The sequence below is a fragment of the Panthera leo genome, chromosome A3 (assembly GCF_018350215.1).
Source record: "Panthera leo isolate Ple1 chromosome A3, P.leo_Ple1_pat1.1, whole genome shotgun sequence".
Taxonomy (NCBI): Eukaryota; Metazoa; Chordata; class Mammalia; order Carnivora; family Felidae; genus Panthera; species Panthera leo.
The window spans coordinates 119,706,474-119,725,236 of NC_056681.1; the positions used below are offsets into that span (position 1 = coordinate 119,706,474).

General features: G+C 41.2%; 1 protein-coding gene across 7 annotated transcripts in view; it reads left to right on the forward strand.

The window, feature by feature from the left end:
- DTNB (dystrobrevin beta) overlaps positions 1–18,763 on the forward strand; it is a 239,585-nt gene that overhangs the window by 187,185 nt on the left and 33,637 nt on the right. For all 7 annotated transcript variants that reach the window (XM_042933506.1, XM_042933505.1, XM_042933507.1 and 4 more), the window contains 3 exons: positions 8,628–8,713; positions 9,560–9,673; positions 14,337–14,433. In XM_042933506.1, the coding sequence (XP_042789440.1) occupies positions 8,628–8,713; positions 9,560–9,673; positions 14,337–14,433 (297 nt within the window). The remainder of the gene's footprint in view (positions 1–8,627; positions 8,714–9,559; positions 9,674–14,336; positions 14,434–18,763) is intronic.

Consider the following 18,763-nt stretch of genomic DNA (forward strand, 5'->3'; position numbering starts at 1 on the left):
CACAGAGAATTAGTCTGCTAGAAAACATATGCAAGAAAGTTTCCCAGATGCAACACAGAAAGATGAAAAGATTGAAACAAGGTTTTCAGACTTACAAGATAACCAACAGCCATCTGATTGGAATCCCCCTCCCCCACTCCCCCACCACTAAAAAAAGGAAAATAAAATTATTTTCTATTAGGTGAGAAAATATTTAAAGAATTAGTGGCTGGGGCGCCTGGGTGGCTCAGTCGGTTAAGCGTCCGACTTCAGCTCAGGTCATGGTCTCGTGGTTCGTGAGTTCGAGCCCTACGTCAGGCCCTGTGCTGACAGCTCAGAGCCTGGAGCCTGTTTCAGATTCTGTGTCTCCCTCTCTCTGACCCTCCCCCGTTCATGCTCTGTCTCTCTCTGTCTCAAAAATCAATAAACATTAAAAAAAAATTAAAAAAAAAAAAGAATTAATGGCTGAAAATTTTCCAAAATTGATTCATGACATGAATCCTCAGATTGAAACATAACAATGAGTTCCAAACTTGATAAATAATTTCGCACCTAGATGTATCCTAGTGAAACTACAGAATACAAAGACAAGGTACTCAAAAAGCAACCAGAAAAGATAGATACCTGCAAAGAATTGATAGATTTCTCAACGCCAACAACAATTCAACAGTTTTTTTATAAACAAAAAAACCCCGCTTTCTTTAAAAATAACACTTCCAATTATATCCACTGCTGCTGATGTTTATGTTGAAACTTTTAAGAATTTTCTTTGTGAAAAAAGACAGTTGAATATCATTAATGTACTGAAAGTAACTAACCCTGTCAAAGGAAAAGGGGAAAGACTTTCTGGTAAGCATTGAGAAAGGCCCCAGTGAGATTCATGCTGAAAGAATAACACTGATAGCTAACATTTATTGACAGTTTACTATGTGCCAGTCATTATTCGAAGTGCTTTGCATATATTAGCTCATTCATTCTGCAAAACAATCTCATGAGAAAACTAAGCCTCAGAAAGGTAAGGAAACTACTCAAGGTGACAGTTGGTCAGTGGCAAGCTGGGACTGGGGTACTAGTCAATCAACTCCTGAGATTTAGCTACAGAAGGTTGTAGTTCGGGAAGAGCATTAAATCTGGAAGAAAGAGCAAGACAAAAGGAAGAAGGATCTGAGGCTGAAACAACAGACTGTGTGAGCATTAACCAGGTAAGGAACACCCAGTGTGTGCCAGGGGGATGTTTCAACCTAGGTAAAGGCCCTGAGGTTGGAGGTTTCAGCACCGAAAAGATGTCTGTGAGGCTGGAGGCCAGAGAACAATACTTGGAGTGAAATTAGGCTGGACAGGCAGGCCAGATCTCTCAGGACCGTCTTCTACAAACACAGTATACTAATTTTAGAAATGTGTGCCAATTTATGTTTACTTCTTCATAGAGAAATAGTGCTTCCAGTGGAGAGTCTGGCTTTGTTCCTCCCCCGAAAAGTAATTTATTCCTTTAGATTTGTTTAGGCTTCGACATCTTTTCCTTGAGTATCTAGTATTAGGTCATATATCTGACTCCCAACATTACAACTCTAAAGGTTAGTGAAATGGAACAGAATGGAGGACAGGTGGGGAGAAGTCTGAGGAAAAGAAAAGTTCCATTTAATTAGTTAAACCTTACATGTGTCCTCAGTCACAACCATTTAAGTTATTTTAGAAATTAATTAAATTTGTTGAGATAGCATTGTGGTTGAATGTTTAAAATTAAGTATATTTAATGCCATCATGTAATCTTGTTGACTTTACATAGTACTTTAAAAATACTGTAAATAAAAGCTCCAAAGCCACTTGACCCTGAAAAGGAGGTCACGTTCTCCTTTCCTGCAAACAAGATAAGTCTGTTTACACCTGATAGTTTCTGATGCCACTTCTCTAATTTGTGTGAAAATGATAATTGTTAGAATGGTCTTGAGTGGAAATACTGATAAGGTCCCTTTCATCTTCAGTTTATTTTCCAGTGTGTGGTTATCTTCTAAATATTGGGCCTCTCAGGAAGGATTCTTCTTGACTAGATTTCTGTTAAACAGAGGACTACTAATCTGCTAATCTCTTGCCGATACAAGTGCTTTGCATAAAATGGGTGTAGTGCTCGAAAGAATTTATTTATAGCCTGCCAGATAGGCTTTGTATTGACGTTTTACTTTTTTTTTTTTTTTTAAACCTTCTTTCACAAAAAAAGACCATTAAATCACTTAAGCAGCCAGCATGGCACCCTGTGGAGTACCTCAGTGTCAGAGCCATCCCTTCTCTTTTAGTTGACAACACGGCCACTGGAAACCTCTTCAGGCTGACCCTTGAACAAAGAAATTCTAGGTTGTTTAGATGAGCCAGGAGAGTTCATTTGTTTTCCTGGAGTGCCTAAATTCCTTTAAAAAAAACAAAAAAACAAAAAACTACAGTGTGTGGTAAATCATAGTAATAAGAGCAAATTCTTAAAATTTCATCACAAACATCAGCAACACTAGATGTAATCAGAGGAGAGTTTTTTGTTTCTTTATTTTTTAAGTTTTTTTCTTTATGAAAAATGTGAAATTCCTTATGGAAGACTTGGAAGAAATGTGAAAGGAAGGGGAAACATTTTGTTGTCATCCCACCCAACATGTTTTCAAGAAGCTTTTTTTTTCAGATAGCCCAGCCTTCACAGCCTTATCATCACATCGACTGCTCCAGGCATGCACCATTCCAGAAATATCCTTATGGCTTCTTGCAAGTAAAGATCAACAGTATCCATGTGGTGTTTTGCACACACTTAATGACTCAAAGCCCCTGTAGAATAGTAATTAATTGTCAAACGTGGGTACATGCTATAATCGTGTGAAGCATTTAAAACGTAGAGATCCTTGGCTTTGCTTCCAACCTACTGAATCAGAATCTCTGTGTTTAGAGCCCATTGATTTTTTTTTTTTTTATTTAAAAAGGAAAAACAGAACTTTTTGTAAACAAAAATGTATAGCCAGCTAGGGAACCACTGCCCTAAAAATCATTGGGTTTTTGAGAGGATTAGTAATCCACAGTCTTCTAGTTAGTCTAAGTGAGATTGGGGTGATGGGAGGGTGCCGCTGGAGTATGAAGAAAGCATAGCTGATATCAGGCACATCTCTCTGGAACTCCTCCTGCCAAGCTCATACAGATGGGAAGCCGCCAGCCCTTTTTTAGGAGGCTTCAGAAATGCATGCTACCAGATTGCAGTTTGCTGACTGCATTGGCTTTCCTTGGTTTTTAAAAATTTGCCCAGGTTTACACAGAGGGATCTTGTTCTTACCCTGTATTTTTCAGATGTATTTCCATCTCATTAAAGATGATGGAGCTCTCTGAGATTACCTAAATCTAAGAGAATGCTAAGTGGTCCTCTTCACATCTCTTTCTGTAAATATTCCCATTTTACAGCTGAGAAAATAAAGGTGTAGGAAAATAAAATAAGTCAAGGTCTGCATAGTGAGTAAACAGCAAAATTTAGGATTCCTCACTAGCCTCTCTACTTCCATTCTTATCCCACTACAGTAATAAACTTTATTATAGAATACTTTTAGATTTACAGAGAAATTACCAAGCTACCACAGACTTATATAACCCATGCTGTTTTTCCTCTTATTAACATCTTAACATTAGCATGGCATGCTTATTGCAATTAATGAGCCAATATTGATGCATTATTATTATTACCTAAAGCCCATACTTTATTCAGATTATTAGTTTTTGTTTCTTTTTTTAAACACTTACTCATCTTTGAGAGACAGAGCATGAGCGGGGAAGGCGCAGAGAGAGGGAGATACAGAATCTGAAGCAGGCCCCAGGTCTGAGCTGTCAGCACAGAGCCCGACGCGGGGCTCAAAACGAACCGCGAGATCATGACCTGAGCCGAAGTCAGACGCTCAACCGACTGAGCCTCCCAGGCACCCCAGATTTTGTTAGTTTTTATCCAATGTCCCTTTTCTCTTTCAGAATTCCATCAGGATAGCACATTACATTTAACTGTCATGTCTGTTAGGCTCCCCTTGGCTGTGACAGTTTCTCTAACTTTCCTTGTTTTTGATGACCTTAACAGCTTTGACAAGTACTAGTCAAATGCATTGTAGAATGTCCCTTATTTGGGATTAGTCTGATGTTTTTCTCATGATTAGACTCAAATTATGGCTTTGGAGGAGGAGGAGGAGAAAGAGGAGGTAAGTGCTGTTTTTCTTCCATTGTACCTGGGGTACATAGCGTCAACATCATTTATCTATCACTGTTGATGTTGACCTTGATCACCTGGCTGAGGTAGTGTTTGTCAGGTTTCTCCAACATAAAGTTACTCTTCCCCTCTGCTTCCACACTGTCTCTTTGGAAAGAAGTCTCTGCGGACAGCCCACGCTAAAGGAGTGAGTGTTAAGCTCCACCTCCTCGAAGGCTGAGTATGTACCTACAGTATTTGGAATTGATTCTGTATTTCCTTGTTTAGAGCCCTACAGTGGCTTCATACTACATTCAGAATGAAATGGAAACTCTTCTCCAAGGCTAAAAGGCCCTTGGCGATCAGGGTCCCGGGGTCATCTCCTAGAGTCAGCCACCATTTTCACCAAAGCCCACTTCCACTCCATCAGTGCTGACCTAAACACACCCAGATGAAGCAGCTGCAGGCCTTGCTTGGCCTTTACCTAGCACACCCGTCCCTCAGATCATCACCCGGTTAGCTTCCCCGCTTCACTGAGTCTCAGAGAGCCTTTTCAGAACCACCTTATTCAAAAAGAGTCTTCTGTCTCAGTTCACTCTGTTTTATGACCCTGTATTTCTTCATTGCATCTATCACTACTGATGGTATGTACTGTCTTTGGTTCCTTATCTTTCTCTCCCAGCATAATGTAAGCTACCTGAAGGTAGGGCTGTATCTTATTCACTAATGCATCCTAGTTCCTAGCACATAGTAGGTGCTCAGGAAATATTTGTTGACTAAATGAATAAACTTGTTAATTTTTGAAAGAAATCATCTTTAGGTCTCTTGTGGTTAAAGTATTCCATGTCTTTGTGAACTAATAATTCCCTTTCTGTCTTGTTCCCTTCAGTATCCTAGAGGCATTTTAGGAAGAGAGACCTGGCTTTTTTTTTTTTTTTTTTTTTTTTTTTTCTTTTAAGGAGCACTGTGAAGTTTAAGATAGTAAATAAATACAGTCCCAAGTTTCTCTGTTATTTAACGTAACTTGACTGTGTTTCACATTTGATTGGGGGAAATCAGCCGTCATCAACACTTACCACTGGGGGCTCTCCTTGTTGTCATCTCCAGGTGGAGAGGCTCTGAGCTCCAGCTGGAACTGCTGCCTCAGGATAGAAGTCTTTGACCCGCACTTCTTTGTACTCGAGTAACAATACTTCTTGGTGCCTAAGAATCTCTCCTGGTTAGGAACTGCTGATAATAACTCTTGATTCCTGTGTTAACCTCTTCTTTGAAAGAAGCCTCAGCCTTGCAGTAACTCAAAACTGAAAAGATTCTTTAGAAATCGCCAATGAAATACTATGAGGTTTTTGTTTGTTTGCCATGATGAAGCCAATTCCTTTTGAGAGTCCGTTTCCTCATCCAAATTTTCCCCAATCTCACACTAATAAGGAGCCATTCGCTTCAACTCCAGTTTTCAAGAACTGGAAATCTGTTATTCACAGCAGATTTAGTCTCAGGCAAGCCACTTTTGTGAGGCTCAGCCCTGGCTCTCACAAGAGTCTGAAAAGAATATAGAAAATTTGTTCAGTTGGCTGTTGGTCCACTCTAGAGAAAGAAACATCACCTTTTTTCCTTCTTTTAAGAAAAAAAATATTTGGTAAAAAAGCCTCCCACCCACATTTGCTGTGCTGTTTTGCCCCTGTTTATTTAGGAAATGCCACATGAAAAGAACTATTTATTGCATCTTTAAGCTCTAGACAGGAAACAAGGTTTCTGCTTCACGGTAGGTCATGTTTTGGGCAGAACCAAGAATGTGCAGTGTGAAACATAGCCATCTCAGAGCCTTCATTTTGGGCTTCCGTTCTGGTTAATCAAAAAAAGGGAAACGTCATCTATTTATCCATTTTCCTAGTTTGTGTTGATTGGCTTTCATATTCTTAAAGGAGGCAACAAGGGTCAGAAATGTCAGTGGATATGCAAATCATAACCACAAATGATTTCGCCAGAGAAGATATGCAAATGGCCAGTAAGCACATGAAAGCATGCTCAATATATTAGTCATAGGGAAAATGCAAGTTGAATCCACAATGAGATACCACTTCACACCCACCAGGATGACTATGATCAAAAAGATGTACAATTACAAGTGTTGACAAGGATATGGAAAAAATGGAACCCTCATACATTGCCAATGGGAATGTAAACTGGTGTAGCCACTTGGAAAAGCGGTTGCTGTATAACCCAGCAATTCCACTCCTAGATATATACCCAAGATAAATGAAAACCTATGAGTACACAACACGTGTCCACAAATGCTCATAATGACATTATTCAAAACAGCCAAAAAGTGGGAAGAACCTAAATGCCCATCAGCTGTTGAATAGATAAACAAAATGTAGTACCACGTAACAGAATATTATTCAGCTACAAAAAGAAAGTATTGCTACATGCTACAACACAGAGGAACCCTGAAAACATTTTGCGGAGTGAAAGAAGCCAGACATAAAAGATCATGATTCCATTTATATGAAATATCCAGAGTAGGCAAATCCATAGAAATAGAAAGTAGGTTAGCAGTACTCAGGGTGTGAGTGTAGGGGGAATGGGGAATGACTGCTAATGGGTACGGGGCGGGGGGGGGGGTTTGAGGTGATGAAATATTCTGGAATTAATGGTGATAATCTCACAAGCTTGTAAATATACTTAAGTCCACTGAATTGTACACTTTAAAAGGGTGGATTTCATGGTATGTAAATCATATCTCAAAAAACCCACAGTTAAATATTTCACATGAACTAGAATGGTTAAAACAACAAAAGAAAAAAGACAATGACAAATGTTGGCCAGGATGCGGAGAATTCAGAACCCTCATTCATTGTTGGTGGGATTCTAAAATGATACAGCTACTTTGGAAAACAGTTTCATAGTACCTCAAAATATTAAATACAGGGGGCGCCTGGGTGGCTCAATCGGTTGAGCGTCCGACTTCACCTCAGGTCATGATCTTGCGGTTTGTGAGTTTGAGCCCCACTTCGGGCTCTGCTGACAGCTCAGAGCCTGGAGCCTGCTTTGGATTCTGTGTCGCCTCCTCTCCCTGCCCCTCCCATGCTCATGCTCTGTCTCTCAATAATAAATAAACATTAAAAAAATTTTTTTTAAATATTAAATACAGGGGCACTTGGGTGGCTCAGTCAGTTAAGCGTCTGACTTGGGCTCACGTCATGATCTCACATTTTGTGGGTTCGAGCCCCACATCAGGTTCTGTGCTGACATCTTGGAGCCCAAAACCTGCTTCGGATTCTGTGTCTCCCCTCTCTCTGACTCTCTCCCACTGGCACTCTGTCTCTCTCTCTCAAAAATGAATAAACATTAAAAAAAAATTTTTTTTTTAATTTTTTTTTTAACGTTTATTTATTTTTGAGACAGAGAGAGACAGAGCATGAACGGGGGAGGGTCAGAGAGAGGGAGACACAGAATCCGAAACAGGCTCCAGGCTCTGAGCTGTCAGCACAGAGCCCGACGTGGGGCTCGAACTCACGGACCGTGAGATCATGACCTGAGCCGAAGTTGGCTGCTTAACCGACTGAGCCACCCAGGCGCCCCTAAAAAAATTTTTTTTGGATATTAAGTACAGAATTATCAGATAACTCAGGAATTCCACTCCCAAGTATTTACTCAAGAGAAATAAAAACATATCAACACAATGACTTGTAAATGATCATTTTTAGCAACTTCATTTGTAACAGTCAAAAGCTGGCAACAGTGGAATACTATTCAGCAATAAGGTGGAAGGAGCTCCTGATTCATCGAACAACAATGACAAACCTCAGGAACATCATGCTTAGTGGAAGCCAGAAACTAAAGACTACATGTTGTATGATTCCATATATATGAAGTTTCTAGAAAAGGCAAAACTGCAGACAGAAAGCACGTCAGTGGTTGCCTGTGGTTGGGGATGAGAGTGGCAATTGACTGCAAGCCAGCATGAGGGATTTTTTGTGGTGATGGGAAATGTTCTAAAACTGGACTGTGGTGGTTGGTTGCACAACTGTTTAAATTTACTAAGTCTCATTGAATGGTATACTTAAAATGGGTGGATTTTATGGTATGTAAATTGTACCTCCAAAATCTGTTTTATTTTTTAATGTTTATTTTTGAGAGTGAGAGACAGAGAGAGAGACAGAAACAGAGCATGAGTGGGGGAGAGGCAGACAGAGAGGGAGACACGGAATCCAAAGCAGGCTCCAGGCTCTGAGCTGTCAGCACAGAGCCCGACGTGGGGCTCGAACTCCCGATCTGTGAAATCATGACCTGAGCCAAAGTTGGACACTTAACCGACTGAGCCTCAGGTGCCCCAAAAATCTGTTTTAAAAAATCAGTAGTCTAAGTTTCTGGAATATTTTAATTACACACACACACACACACACACACACACACAGAAAAGAAAAAAACCAAAAAACCCTTTGCTTTCTTCTCACTGTAGACCCGTCCTCCTACTGACTTGAGCTTTAACTTTGATGCCAACAAACAACAAAGACAGCTTATTGCAGAACTGGAAAACAAAAACAGGTAAGAATGTAGAGGCCAAGCCAGTTTCTAAAGTCCAAGACTGTCATGTGAGTATCTGATTCTCCTTTTCCTTGCAGACTAGTTGTATTTTGACCATGAAGGAGGATCCCACCTTAGTGAATATAGGCCAGACCAACTCATGGGAATGCCCCTACTCTGATTTGGAGATCTCTGCATGCTGTACATTCTGGTAGCCCAAAGCCCTGTTCCTGTGCCCTCATGGATTCTTTTTCCCGTGCCTTCTCCCACCTACCAGCTCCCCTCTCATGATTCCCTTTTCCACCCCACCCCTCTTTCACTTTATCTGGTCATCTTATCCTGGCCCACTGTGCTGTATGTGACTGTCTGCTCTCTCCGCACAAAGCCATTTAAAGTCACAGACACCAGACGGCACACCAGTATGCCCTGAATAGTAGAAACCGGGACAAGGAGATTAGATGTAAAGTAACAGGTTTTGGAAGAAGAAATGGCAGCTCTTATCACTCGGGGGCTCAAGAGGAAGAAGGGAGATGGGGGGAGTTAGCATAGGACCCACATTCAGAGATTGCAGGGAGTTCGTTTTTCCTTTCCCTAGAAAGAAAGAAAGTCTTCTAGTGGCTGTTTTCCTTTAGTGGAGATTTTTCAAATTCTTGAGAAGAGTGTTTATATGACTTTCTCTACCACAAAAGATTGTTTCATTGAGTAAATATGAAGTGTGGAAATGTCAAGAAGGTGGCTATTCCACATCTTGGTCATTTGGAAGCAGTCAGAACAAGATTGGTAGAGGCTGTTCTAGAATAAAAAGACCTGACAGGAAAGAGCTGTGAAGCGCTGTGCAGCCAACTTTCTTTCATCTGGCCTCTCCAGGGAGATCTTGCAAGAGATTCAGCGTCTCCGTCTGGAGCATGAGCAGGCTTCCCAGCCCACCCCCGAGAAGGCCCAGCAGAACCCCACGTTGCTGGCTGAGCTGCGGCTGCTGAGGTAAGTAGGGATACTGCACCACTGTCTGCAAAGGATGGTCTGCGGTAGGAATTTACGTGTCGGGAACAAAACGAGTAGGATAGAATCTGTTTCTCAATACAACTAGTCCTGTTAGAGCAAACAGTTAAAACATTCCAGTCATTCTGTTACTGCTTCAGGTGTTTGGATTCTGAGAACTTCAGCCATCATGGCAGAACTAGGTCAACACCAGTGTCCAGCTCCACGACAGGCAGAGCAGTGTTTACACTTTTATGATTGCTTTAAGAAGACTGTGCTCCGATCCGTCTTCTTATTTTGTTAATTAGTCTGACTTTGAAGACCCTTGGCAGGAATAATGCTCCTCTGTCCCATAAGTATATTCTCCCGGTGCTTCACAGTCAGAGCAGGACTCTGTTGAAGGGGAAGGGTGCTTGTTACACAGGCACATCTCTGAGATGCAAAACCACGTGGGAATCCCTTGCACCACCGCTGTGGAACCTTCCCACTTCAACATAGATATAAACGGCCTCAGGGTCCGGAGACTCAGGGCTCAGGACCTGAATGCGGGCAGAGAGCTGCTTCAGCCCCCACTGAGATGCTATTTTGGAGCGAATGAGGAAGTCTGCCGGAAGAGCTTAACATGAGAGTGATCTGATCAAAGTTATTAGGCTCTTATTTCCTATCAGTCTTAAAAAGATGTGTGTGTACTCTTTGGTAAATGCAGACATTTTTTGGACGCTAAGTTAGTGGCTGGCTTCTCACCAGACCTCTAGATGTCCAAAGAGTATCCTTTCTATGTAGGTTGTAACATTTGACATTGCACAGTTGATTTTTAATGTGCCATCATCTGGGGTTCTGCATAGCCGAATATCCTTTTGTAATTCTTCCTTTGGCTTAGGTCATGTAGCTTCTCAACCATCATTTCTTCTCCTAGAGAATGGAGATGATTGTTTTTCTATAACTGTCTTTCTTTCTAGATTTATATCATCAATAAATAAGTCATAAAGAATTTAAACTGTGCAGATGAAAATCATTAGAGATACAGAGATTCCCATTCTTCTGAAAATTCACTTTAGTTCCTAAATTTAATTGGGCTTGAGGATTTGGTTCCTAGGCCCTCCGTTGCATGTCTGGGATGTTAGCAGCTTGGTGCTACTCTCCGAAGTCTGGGAGAGCATGTGCAGCTGACTCAGTCCCAGTGTTAACTCTGAACTCTCGGCGTAAGATACAACTGTTCCCTTTTCCTCACCACGGCCCAGGCACAAGTAACTGTTTTATATCTAGCAAAGCAAAAAATGATTATACTCCAATCTTAACTGTTGCTGGAAGTGGGATCGCTAAAAGTCCTTAATTCAGCCGGAAGTGTCTGGAAAATGTCACTGATTTAGTAGGCAGAGGGCTGAGCCCAGGGATGTCATGTAGGCAGCAAGAAGCAAGAATTTACCCTAAATCTGAGGAGGGTCTAAATCTTGAAAAGTCCGGAAGTGTTTAATCTGAAAAGCAGCTTCTGTTATCACTAAAGAAAGAGAGACTATTTAGTAAGCGTGCAGGATCAATTGCTTATGCACACAGACAAAACATATTGGCTCTCCACTTCACACTATATACAGAACACACTACCAGATGGATTAAACATGGAGACAAAACTTTAAAACTTCTAGAAGAAAATGTGAGAGAATTTCTTTAGGATTTTGGAATAGAAAATAGTTTCTCAGAATCACTTACCGTGAAAGAAGTTGGTAAATTCATCTATATTCATATTGAGAACTTTTGTTTATCAAAAGACACATAAAGGGCAAGATTCATTTCTACGTATCTGACATCCTTCTGGTTTTGATCAATATATACGAATCCAGGAACTGCCAGGTACCCAGCTAGTGTAATAAAACGAGATAGAGAATTTCATTCTTGGGATTAGTGGTTATGAATTCTGTCTTTCCCCCATGATTGTTACTTTTGATTTTTATTTTTTTTTAAGTTTTTTAATTTATTTTTGAGACAGAGAGAGACAGAGCATGAACGGGGGAGGGTCTCAGAGAGAGGGAGACACAGAATCTGAAACAGGCTCCAGGCTCTGAGCTGTCAGCACAGAGCCCGATGCGGGGCTCAAACTCACGAACTGTGAGATCATGACCTGAGCCAAAGTCGGACACTTAACCAACTGAGCCACCCAGGCGCCCCATGACTGTTATTTTTAAATGGTATATTCATTTCAATAATATATATGACAAATGTGTAAGATATGAAGCATAAAGATAAAATGAATACCCATGAACCCACACCTTTGTCATGTGTTGTTAAAACCATGTCGTGTGTGTAAGTGCCCCCAAGCCCATTTCCTTGCTTCCACGTTCCCCACAGAGCTCTCCTCTATCCAGAATTTGGTTTATCATTGTCTTGCTTTTTAAACAGTATCTATCATCAAATATATGTGTATTCCCACATAATAAAGTGTTTAGTTTTGCTTTTTGTTTTTTGCGCTTTATAGAAATGTTGTTATATGCATAGAGTGGAACCTTTCCCCCCTTCAGTACTACGCTTTAGGGTCCTTCCATGTTGTTGCTGTAGCTACATATAGTTCCTTCATTTTCACCACATAGTGTAATTATTTGGTTGTGCATAGCACAGGGAAAGAGTACCGCATCCAGTCTTGGAAGTTCAGAGAAGAAAGGCTCTCTAGAAAATCGAATGAGTCGGTTTTTCTTTATTGAATTTATACCTGTGCTGGAAATTTAGGGAGTATGAAGACTAGAAAACAATGATTCCATCTTACAAATTTGTGATCTAGTTTTGGAAATAAACATAAAATAATTTTCTGGTCAGTTAACTAATATTATATAGTGTTAATAAATAGTATGGGCATTATGCTATAAGAAATCTAAGTATGAAAATATAGAGAGAGGCTAGAAGCAATTAGACCCATGGAGGTGGTGGAAGTTGAGCTAGACCATGGAAGGTAGGGTTGATTTGGATGGAGTCTGGGACAAAACATTTCAGATTAGAAGTGGAGTTGGGGTTCAGCATGATCCCCCAAAGAAGTATGATACATTTCAGAGAAGGGAAAGAGTCTTAGAACTAAGAATTTGTTTCAGGCATCCAATGAATTAATCTTTAGAGTGCCAGTGATAGGAGATAAAATTAGTTGAGGAATTGAGACCAGATTCTGGAGAGGCTTAAGTGATAGGTGAGTGGAAATCCTTGGAGGATTTCAAACAATGATGGTGTTAACTTCACTAGATGTTAATTGAGTACATACTGGATGTGATATTCTCTTAAGCATTCAATACATGCAAGATGAGTAAGACTCATCCCCTAACCTCAAGGATTTTGCATCATGGTAGGTATGACAGCAACGCAAGGTGAAATAAATTAGGTGCCACAGGAGCACCAGTTGTTGTAGTGATTGATTAAGCAGGATCTGATACCTGCTGAAGTAATTAGGAGTAGCTTCCCGGGAAGAGTGACATTTGGGTGGGACACTAAGGAGTGAATAATATTTGGAAGAAGTTGGGGAATTGCTGGGATTCGCAAAATGATAGGATCTGTTTAAGGAAAAGAGAACCATCAGCTGGACCTCCAGACGTGGAAGGGAATAGAAGGTGAGGCACTAAGGATAGGCATGCAGGTGGGGTCTGGAGCAGCACTCTGATAGAAATAGAATGTGGGCCACACATGTAATTAAAAACTTTTCTAACAACCACAGTGAAAAACTAAAAGGAAATAGGTGCCATTAATTTTATCTTTCATACCCATGGTCTTATTTGATCCTCCAGATATTGCCATAGTTGTTTGTATGTAATTAGTCCCATTTTAGTGAAGAGAAAATTGAGGCTCTTACAGGTTAAGTGACTTGTCCAAGGTTGCAATATTTAGTAAATGGTGGGCCTCAAGCCTCTTGATTTCTATTCCACTTCACCATAACAGATGAAATCAGGATTAATCAGGCTGAGAGACCATTGCACGCGTGAGGTAAGGCGTGCTTGGATAAAGTGAGAGACGGGAGAGAAAGACACATACATTTCTAGGAAAGAGTCATCTAAGTCGGATGACTGAATATAGGGTATAAGCAGGAAAGTATCGAAGAGGACGGAGGTTTTCAGCCATGACAGCTAGAAGAAATGAGGAAAGAGAACCATTTGCGGACTAAAGTCTTAAGTTCGGTTTTGGACTTATTGAGCTAGAACTGACGCGAAACCTGGCCTCGGAGAAAGGTGAATTCTCTCAGACACAGAGCCACCCTGATGTCAGTCTCACTCTTGAGGCTGGCGTCTGGTGCTGGAAGCATCAGCTACTGAACCCTGTTTCCCCTGAGCAGTTTTCATACGTTTTCTCCACTATCAATTTAAGTTCGGACTCGTTTCATGTATCTTTCTAAAATTGACTTCCTGAGGAATTTTTAAAATCACTTTAACAATGATATTAATCATGCTTTGTTCTGTATATGGCCATGTGCATTTTCCAAAGCATTTTTACATACTATTCTCACAACAGGAAAGTGAGCAAAACAGATATTATCACCACTTTCTACATAAGGTATCAGAAGTTCAGTAACTTGCTCAGCATCACAGACCCCAGTAAATAGCGGAATCGGGTCTGAAGCCCATTTCGCCTAGGCTTAGACCCTTCCTTGAGGGTCCCTTTGTCTTCAGAGCCTCATTCCGGATGGGCTTCTCCTCTCGGACAGGCAAAGGAAAGATGAACTGGAGCAGAGAATGTCGGCGCTGCAGGAGAGCAGGCGCGAGCTGATGGTTCAGCTGGAGGGGCTGATGAAGCTGCTGAAGGTAAGAGAGAGCCCTGGCCGCTCCCCCACGCCCCCCCCCCACCCGCCTCCCTCCCACCGCTTGTTCCCCTTCACCTCCAGTTCAGCTGCTGCCGCCCCCCCCCCAACCCCTGCCGTGCTGCCTGAACAGGGTGCCGCTAAAGGCTTAAATGGCGCTGCCCGTAAAGTTAGACACGACTCCATAAAGTCATCTAATTAGTGTAAAGTCTGATTATAAAAAATGAGTAACTGGAATTAGCGTCATGTCCTTAAATAGTGGTAGGCAGGTTTATAAATAGGATATTAACTATATGTAAACAAATGTTTCTCAACTATTTGAAGTTTCTTTTAAAACAAATTTTCAAATATTTCGCCTAAATACTCAAGAAGGATTAAGAGTCCTATTTTAGTAAGTATTATCGCGGCAGACCAAGCTAATCAGACTAATTCTAATGAATAACTTTATTAGGAGGAACAAAAGAGCATCCCAGCTCTATGTTTGTTATCTTGGGGCTTGAATAAATTTGGAATGATTCAGATGTCACTATCGTTGTTGACATATTACAACATGCGACAAATATATCGCAGCCCCTATACCCCAGAGGAGAGAAAGGCACATTTGGCATTTAAGTGTCCTCACCTGGACAGTTTGACTGGCACTCCACAGAAATATCTACCCAGATACGTAGCAGCAATACCAGAATACATTTGTTCCTGCTGTTAGTTCCTTCAGTCTCTGTGTCTGTGCTGGGAAACCACTGTGTTTTGTGGTACCACACTGAGTTCACAGCCAGAGTGGAAATCACAAAGTGTGGATTACCTCAAAAGCCAGGCTGAGGGGAGTAGATTGAATCCTGTGGTAAGGGAGTCACTGACGGTTTGGGAAATAATAGTTTGGGAAAATACGTAGAGCGGATCAGAGAGGGAAGAAGCTAAAGGAGAAATGGAGATAAATATAACTGTCTAGCCCAGTGATTGTGCTGCATCACAACCTGTGAGTGTGAGTGTGTGAGTGACAGGGGTCCAGACTAGCAGTGCGGCTCAAGGAAACATCAGCTTGGAGACTTTTCTTCAACTTCTCTATGCTAAACGAGTCCCTTCATAGTGAAGCAAGTGGTATTAGCAACTTGGGTGAATGTAGCGTTTGTGTTTTAAACTGACTTTTGGGGCGCCTGGGTGGCTCAGTTGGTTAAGAGTCCGACTTCGGCTCAGGTCATGATCTCACAGTTCGTGAGTTCGAGCCCCGCATCGGGCTCTGTGCTGACAGCTCAGAGCCTGGAGCCTGCTTCACATTCTGTGTCTCCCTCTCTCTCTGCCCCTTCCCTGCTCATGCTCTGTCTCAAAAATAAATAAACATTAAAAAAAAAAAAAAAACTGACTTTTGACTTGCTCAAGACAATCGCTTCTTTTAGTCTTACGCTGAATCTCTTTTTCTAGCTTTGGTCCTGGGTATTTGGGTTGTTTTGCATGGACGTGTTTCTACATTAACCCTGTTAACGGAATTTCTCTTGAGAAGTATTTCGTGTCTAAATGGGTCTTGTTTAAAGAAAACCTGGCCCAGATCCCTCTAATAGTTGTCAAGTATCCAGCTAATCCAACCCAATCACCCACTCAAGATGGCAGAGAGGGACTTAAATGCATTTGGCCGGTATAGCATCTGGAGCCATGTGGGGCTTTGAAAGTCCTGCCATTGTGGGGTAGTCCCCTGCAAGATGGGAGATAATAGGGGATCCACTCATCCCTGGCCTGTGTCAGACTTGCTTGTAGTAAGTTGCTTTCAGACATTGCCCAAACATAGGTGGGAAGATACCGTAGGGTAATTTTTGTAAAAGGCAAAAGGTTTATGCAAACTGAAGGGAAGTCAGAATGCATTTCCCCCAAAGTCCCACGGTGTGCTTTCTCGTTAGCTGCGCCGCCCTCAGTCTCCGTTAGAGTTCCTGGTTCAGAGCCCTGTGAATATTATTGTGACCTGGTTCACTTCTGATGCTTGTATTCAAGGGCTGGGCAGAATGAGCTGAGGCCTGGAACTCTGATCCCAAACGCTGAGCTTCTTTGTATTTCTAGCTACTGTCTTACAGTTATAATTTCCTAAAATAAGCAGGATCCTTGTGCCCCATTTTGTAAAATCCCCTGCCGGCTTCTTAAATGCCTTATAATTTACTTACCAGATAGGCTGAGGCCATTCAGACTGGGAGGAAGAATTTGCAACACAGAGCAGGAATGTTGTCTTTTTACCCATTGATTAGAATTTACAGTTGAAAATTTCATGCCTCTCTAATGTCCAGCTTCCTAAAATGATGACAGCACAATCCTAATTTGTGTATTATATGCACTCCTAGAAGGTCACCCATAGGAATCATTGACTTCCATGAAAATTTCAAAGATGTTTTCCTACTATTAAGAAAATATATTCACTAACCCATAATAAAAATACGCTTTAGAATCCTAATTTTAATTTCAAAGGACTGTCCTGCCCTCGTTGATGTTCAATCTGCTAGCATTTAATTCTCTCATAAAACAGCTGTAAGCACTTAGTCAAATGGACAATGAAACCACATGGTCTGGGATACTCATAAATTAAAATACACTGCACAGTACATTTCCATTTCACAGGGAGTTCTTTCTACTGCTTCAGTGAAATATTGTGTACATTATCTATTTATCTGAAAAATGATAATTTAAAGAAGGATGTATATGAAGTGTTCCCATTGTTTATTAATTTATTCAATAATAATCTTAAGTCCTTTTTTGTAAGAAGGCAGGGTAAAAATTAATCATGCATTTATTTAACAAGAAAATATTGGTTCCTAACTGTCACATTTAGGTATTTGGCAGTAAGACCAAGGAGTACCAGGGACCTTCTTTCTTTCTTTTTTTTTTTTTTTAAGTTTATTTATTTTTGAGAGAGAGAGACAGAGTACGAGCAGGGGAAAGGCAGAGAGAGAGAGAGAGAGAGAGAGGGAGAGAGAGAGAGAGAGACACAGAATCTGAAGCAAGCTCCAGGCTCTGAGCTGTCAGCACAGAGCCCAACGCAGGACTCGAACTCACGAACTGTGAGATCATGACCTGAGCCAAAGTCGGACACTTAACTGACTGAACCACCCAGACACCCCTCAGGGACCTTCTTAATTGTATTTTTGGTTTTTTGGTGGCATGATGCAGACTGACACCCAGGTACCCATGGTGAGAAGGTATCTTTTCCTTACATTTCCCCCCCTGATTAATGTGTATGGATAACCTCTGTCCCAAACTTATTTAAGCTGGAAGTGGTTGTATGTTGGTATTTTACTTTCTAAATCATGTTTCCAGTATTTTTCTGCCTCATTTTTCATTTTCCTAATATTGCTTTTGAAACAGAGTCACCAGGTGAATTCTGCAGTTTTGGATTTCAACCTTATTTGCAAATGAGGTTTAAAATATAAATTATCATGTAGATAACTGCAGTACTTACGGTGTTACTTTGGCCACCTAGCCAGACATCCCCCATGTGGAAAAGTCTCGCATGTTTTTAGGTGACATAAGCACTTTTGGATTTGTGATTAAAGTATTATTATTCCCTTTAAATCAACCTTGGCTCCTGTGCCAGTTGCCATCAGTCAGTGTTTACTGACACGACTGACTGACTGAAAACAAAAACCTTATATCTAAGGCCTCGTATCTGACCTGTTAAGTGTGTTGACAGAGCCTTCAAGGCTTTATCTGAGCAACTTCTGTGAGTTTAAATTGTAAAACACCATCCTTAGTAACACGTTGTCAAAGCCCACCCTCTGCCAACCCCAGTGCACAGCAGAGGCCCCTACCTCCTGAAAAGGCTGCCCTGTCCACCATTCCCGTCCTAACCTGACATGTGTCTCCTGCAGATTATCATGATGTCATGTCCTGGGACAAACTATCCATAGCAGAGTTCCCAAATGTGCAAATGGGAAACATTGCTTCCTGAAATTTCCCTATTCTGTTGAGCCAAAGCACTGTTACCTTGCCTGGAGAAAACAGTAAAAATAGGGAGGTGTCTTAGAAACAGTCCTGAGAACTTTTGTCCTTGTCTTCTGACCTCAGCTGCAATTTCAGCCTGTCAGGATTGCCTCATCCCTCCCCCACCATCTCAGTGTCCATTTCAACACTTAGTGCCAGCAATAAACACACATTTTAAATGGTTTAATAACTCTTCCTATGGCTCTTTGCCCTGCCGAGTGAATGGAGAAAAGTATTCTGCCTTACAGGGAAGCCTGGCTAGGAAGGGAAGGCTCTTCCCAGCTGTGGAATTCTAAGCCCTTCTGACCAGAGCCACGTGCCAGATGTAAAAACTGAAAGATGCTAACTTCTTTTTCTTTTGTTTTAATTTTTTTAAAGTA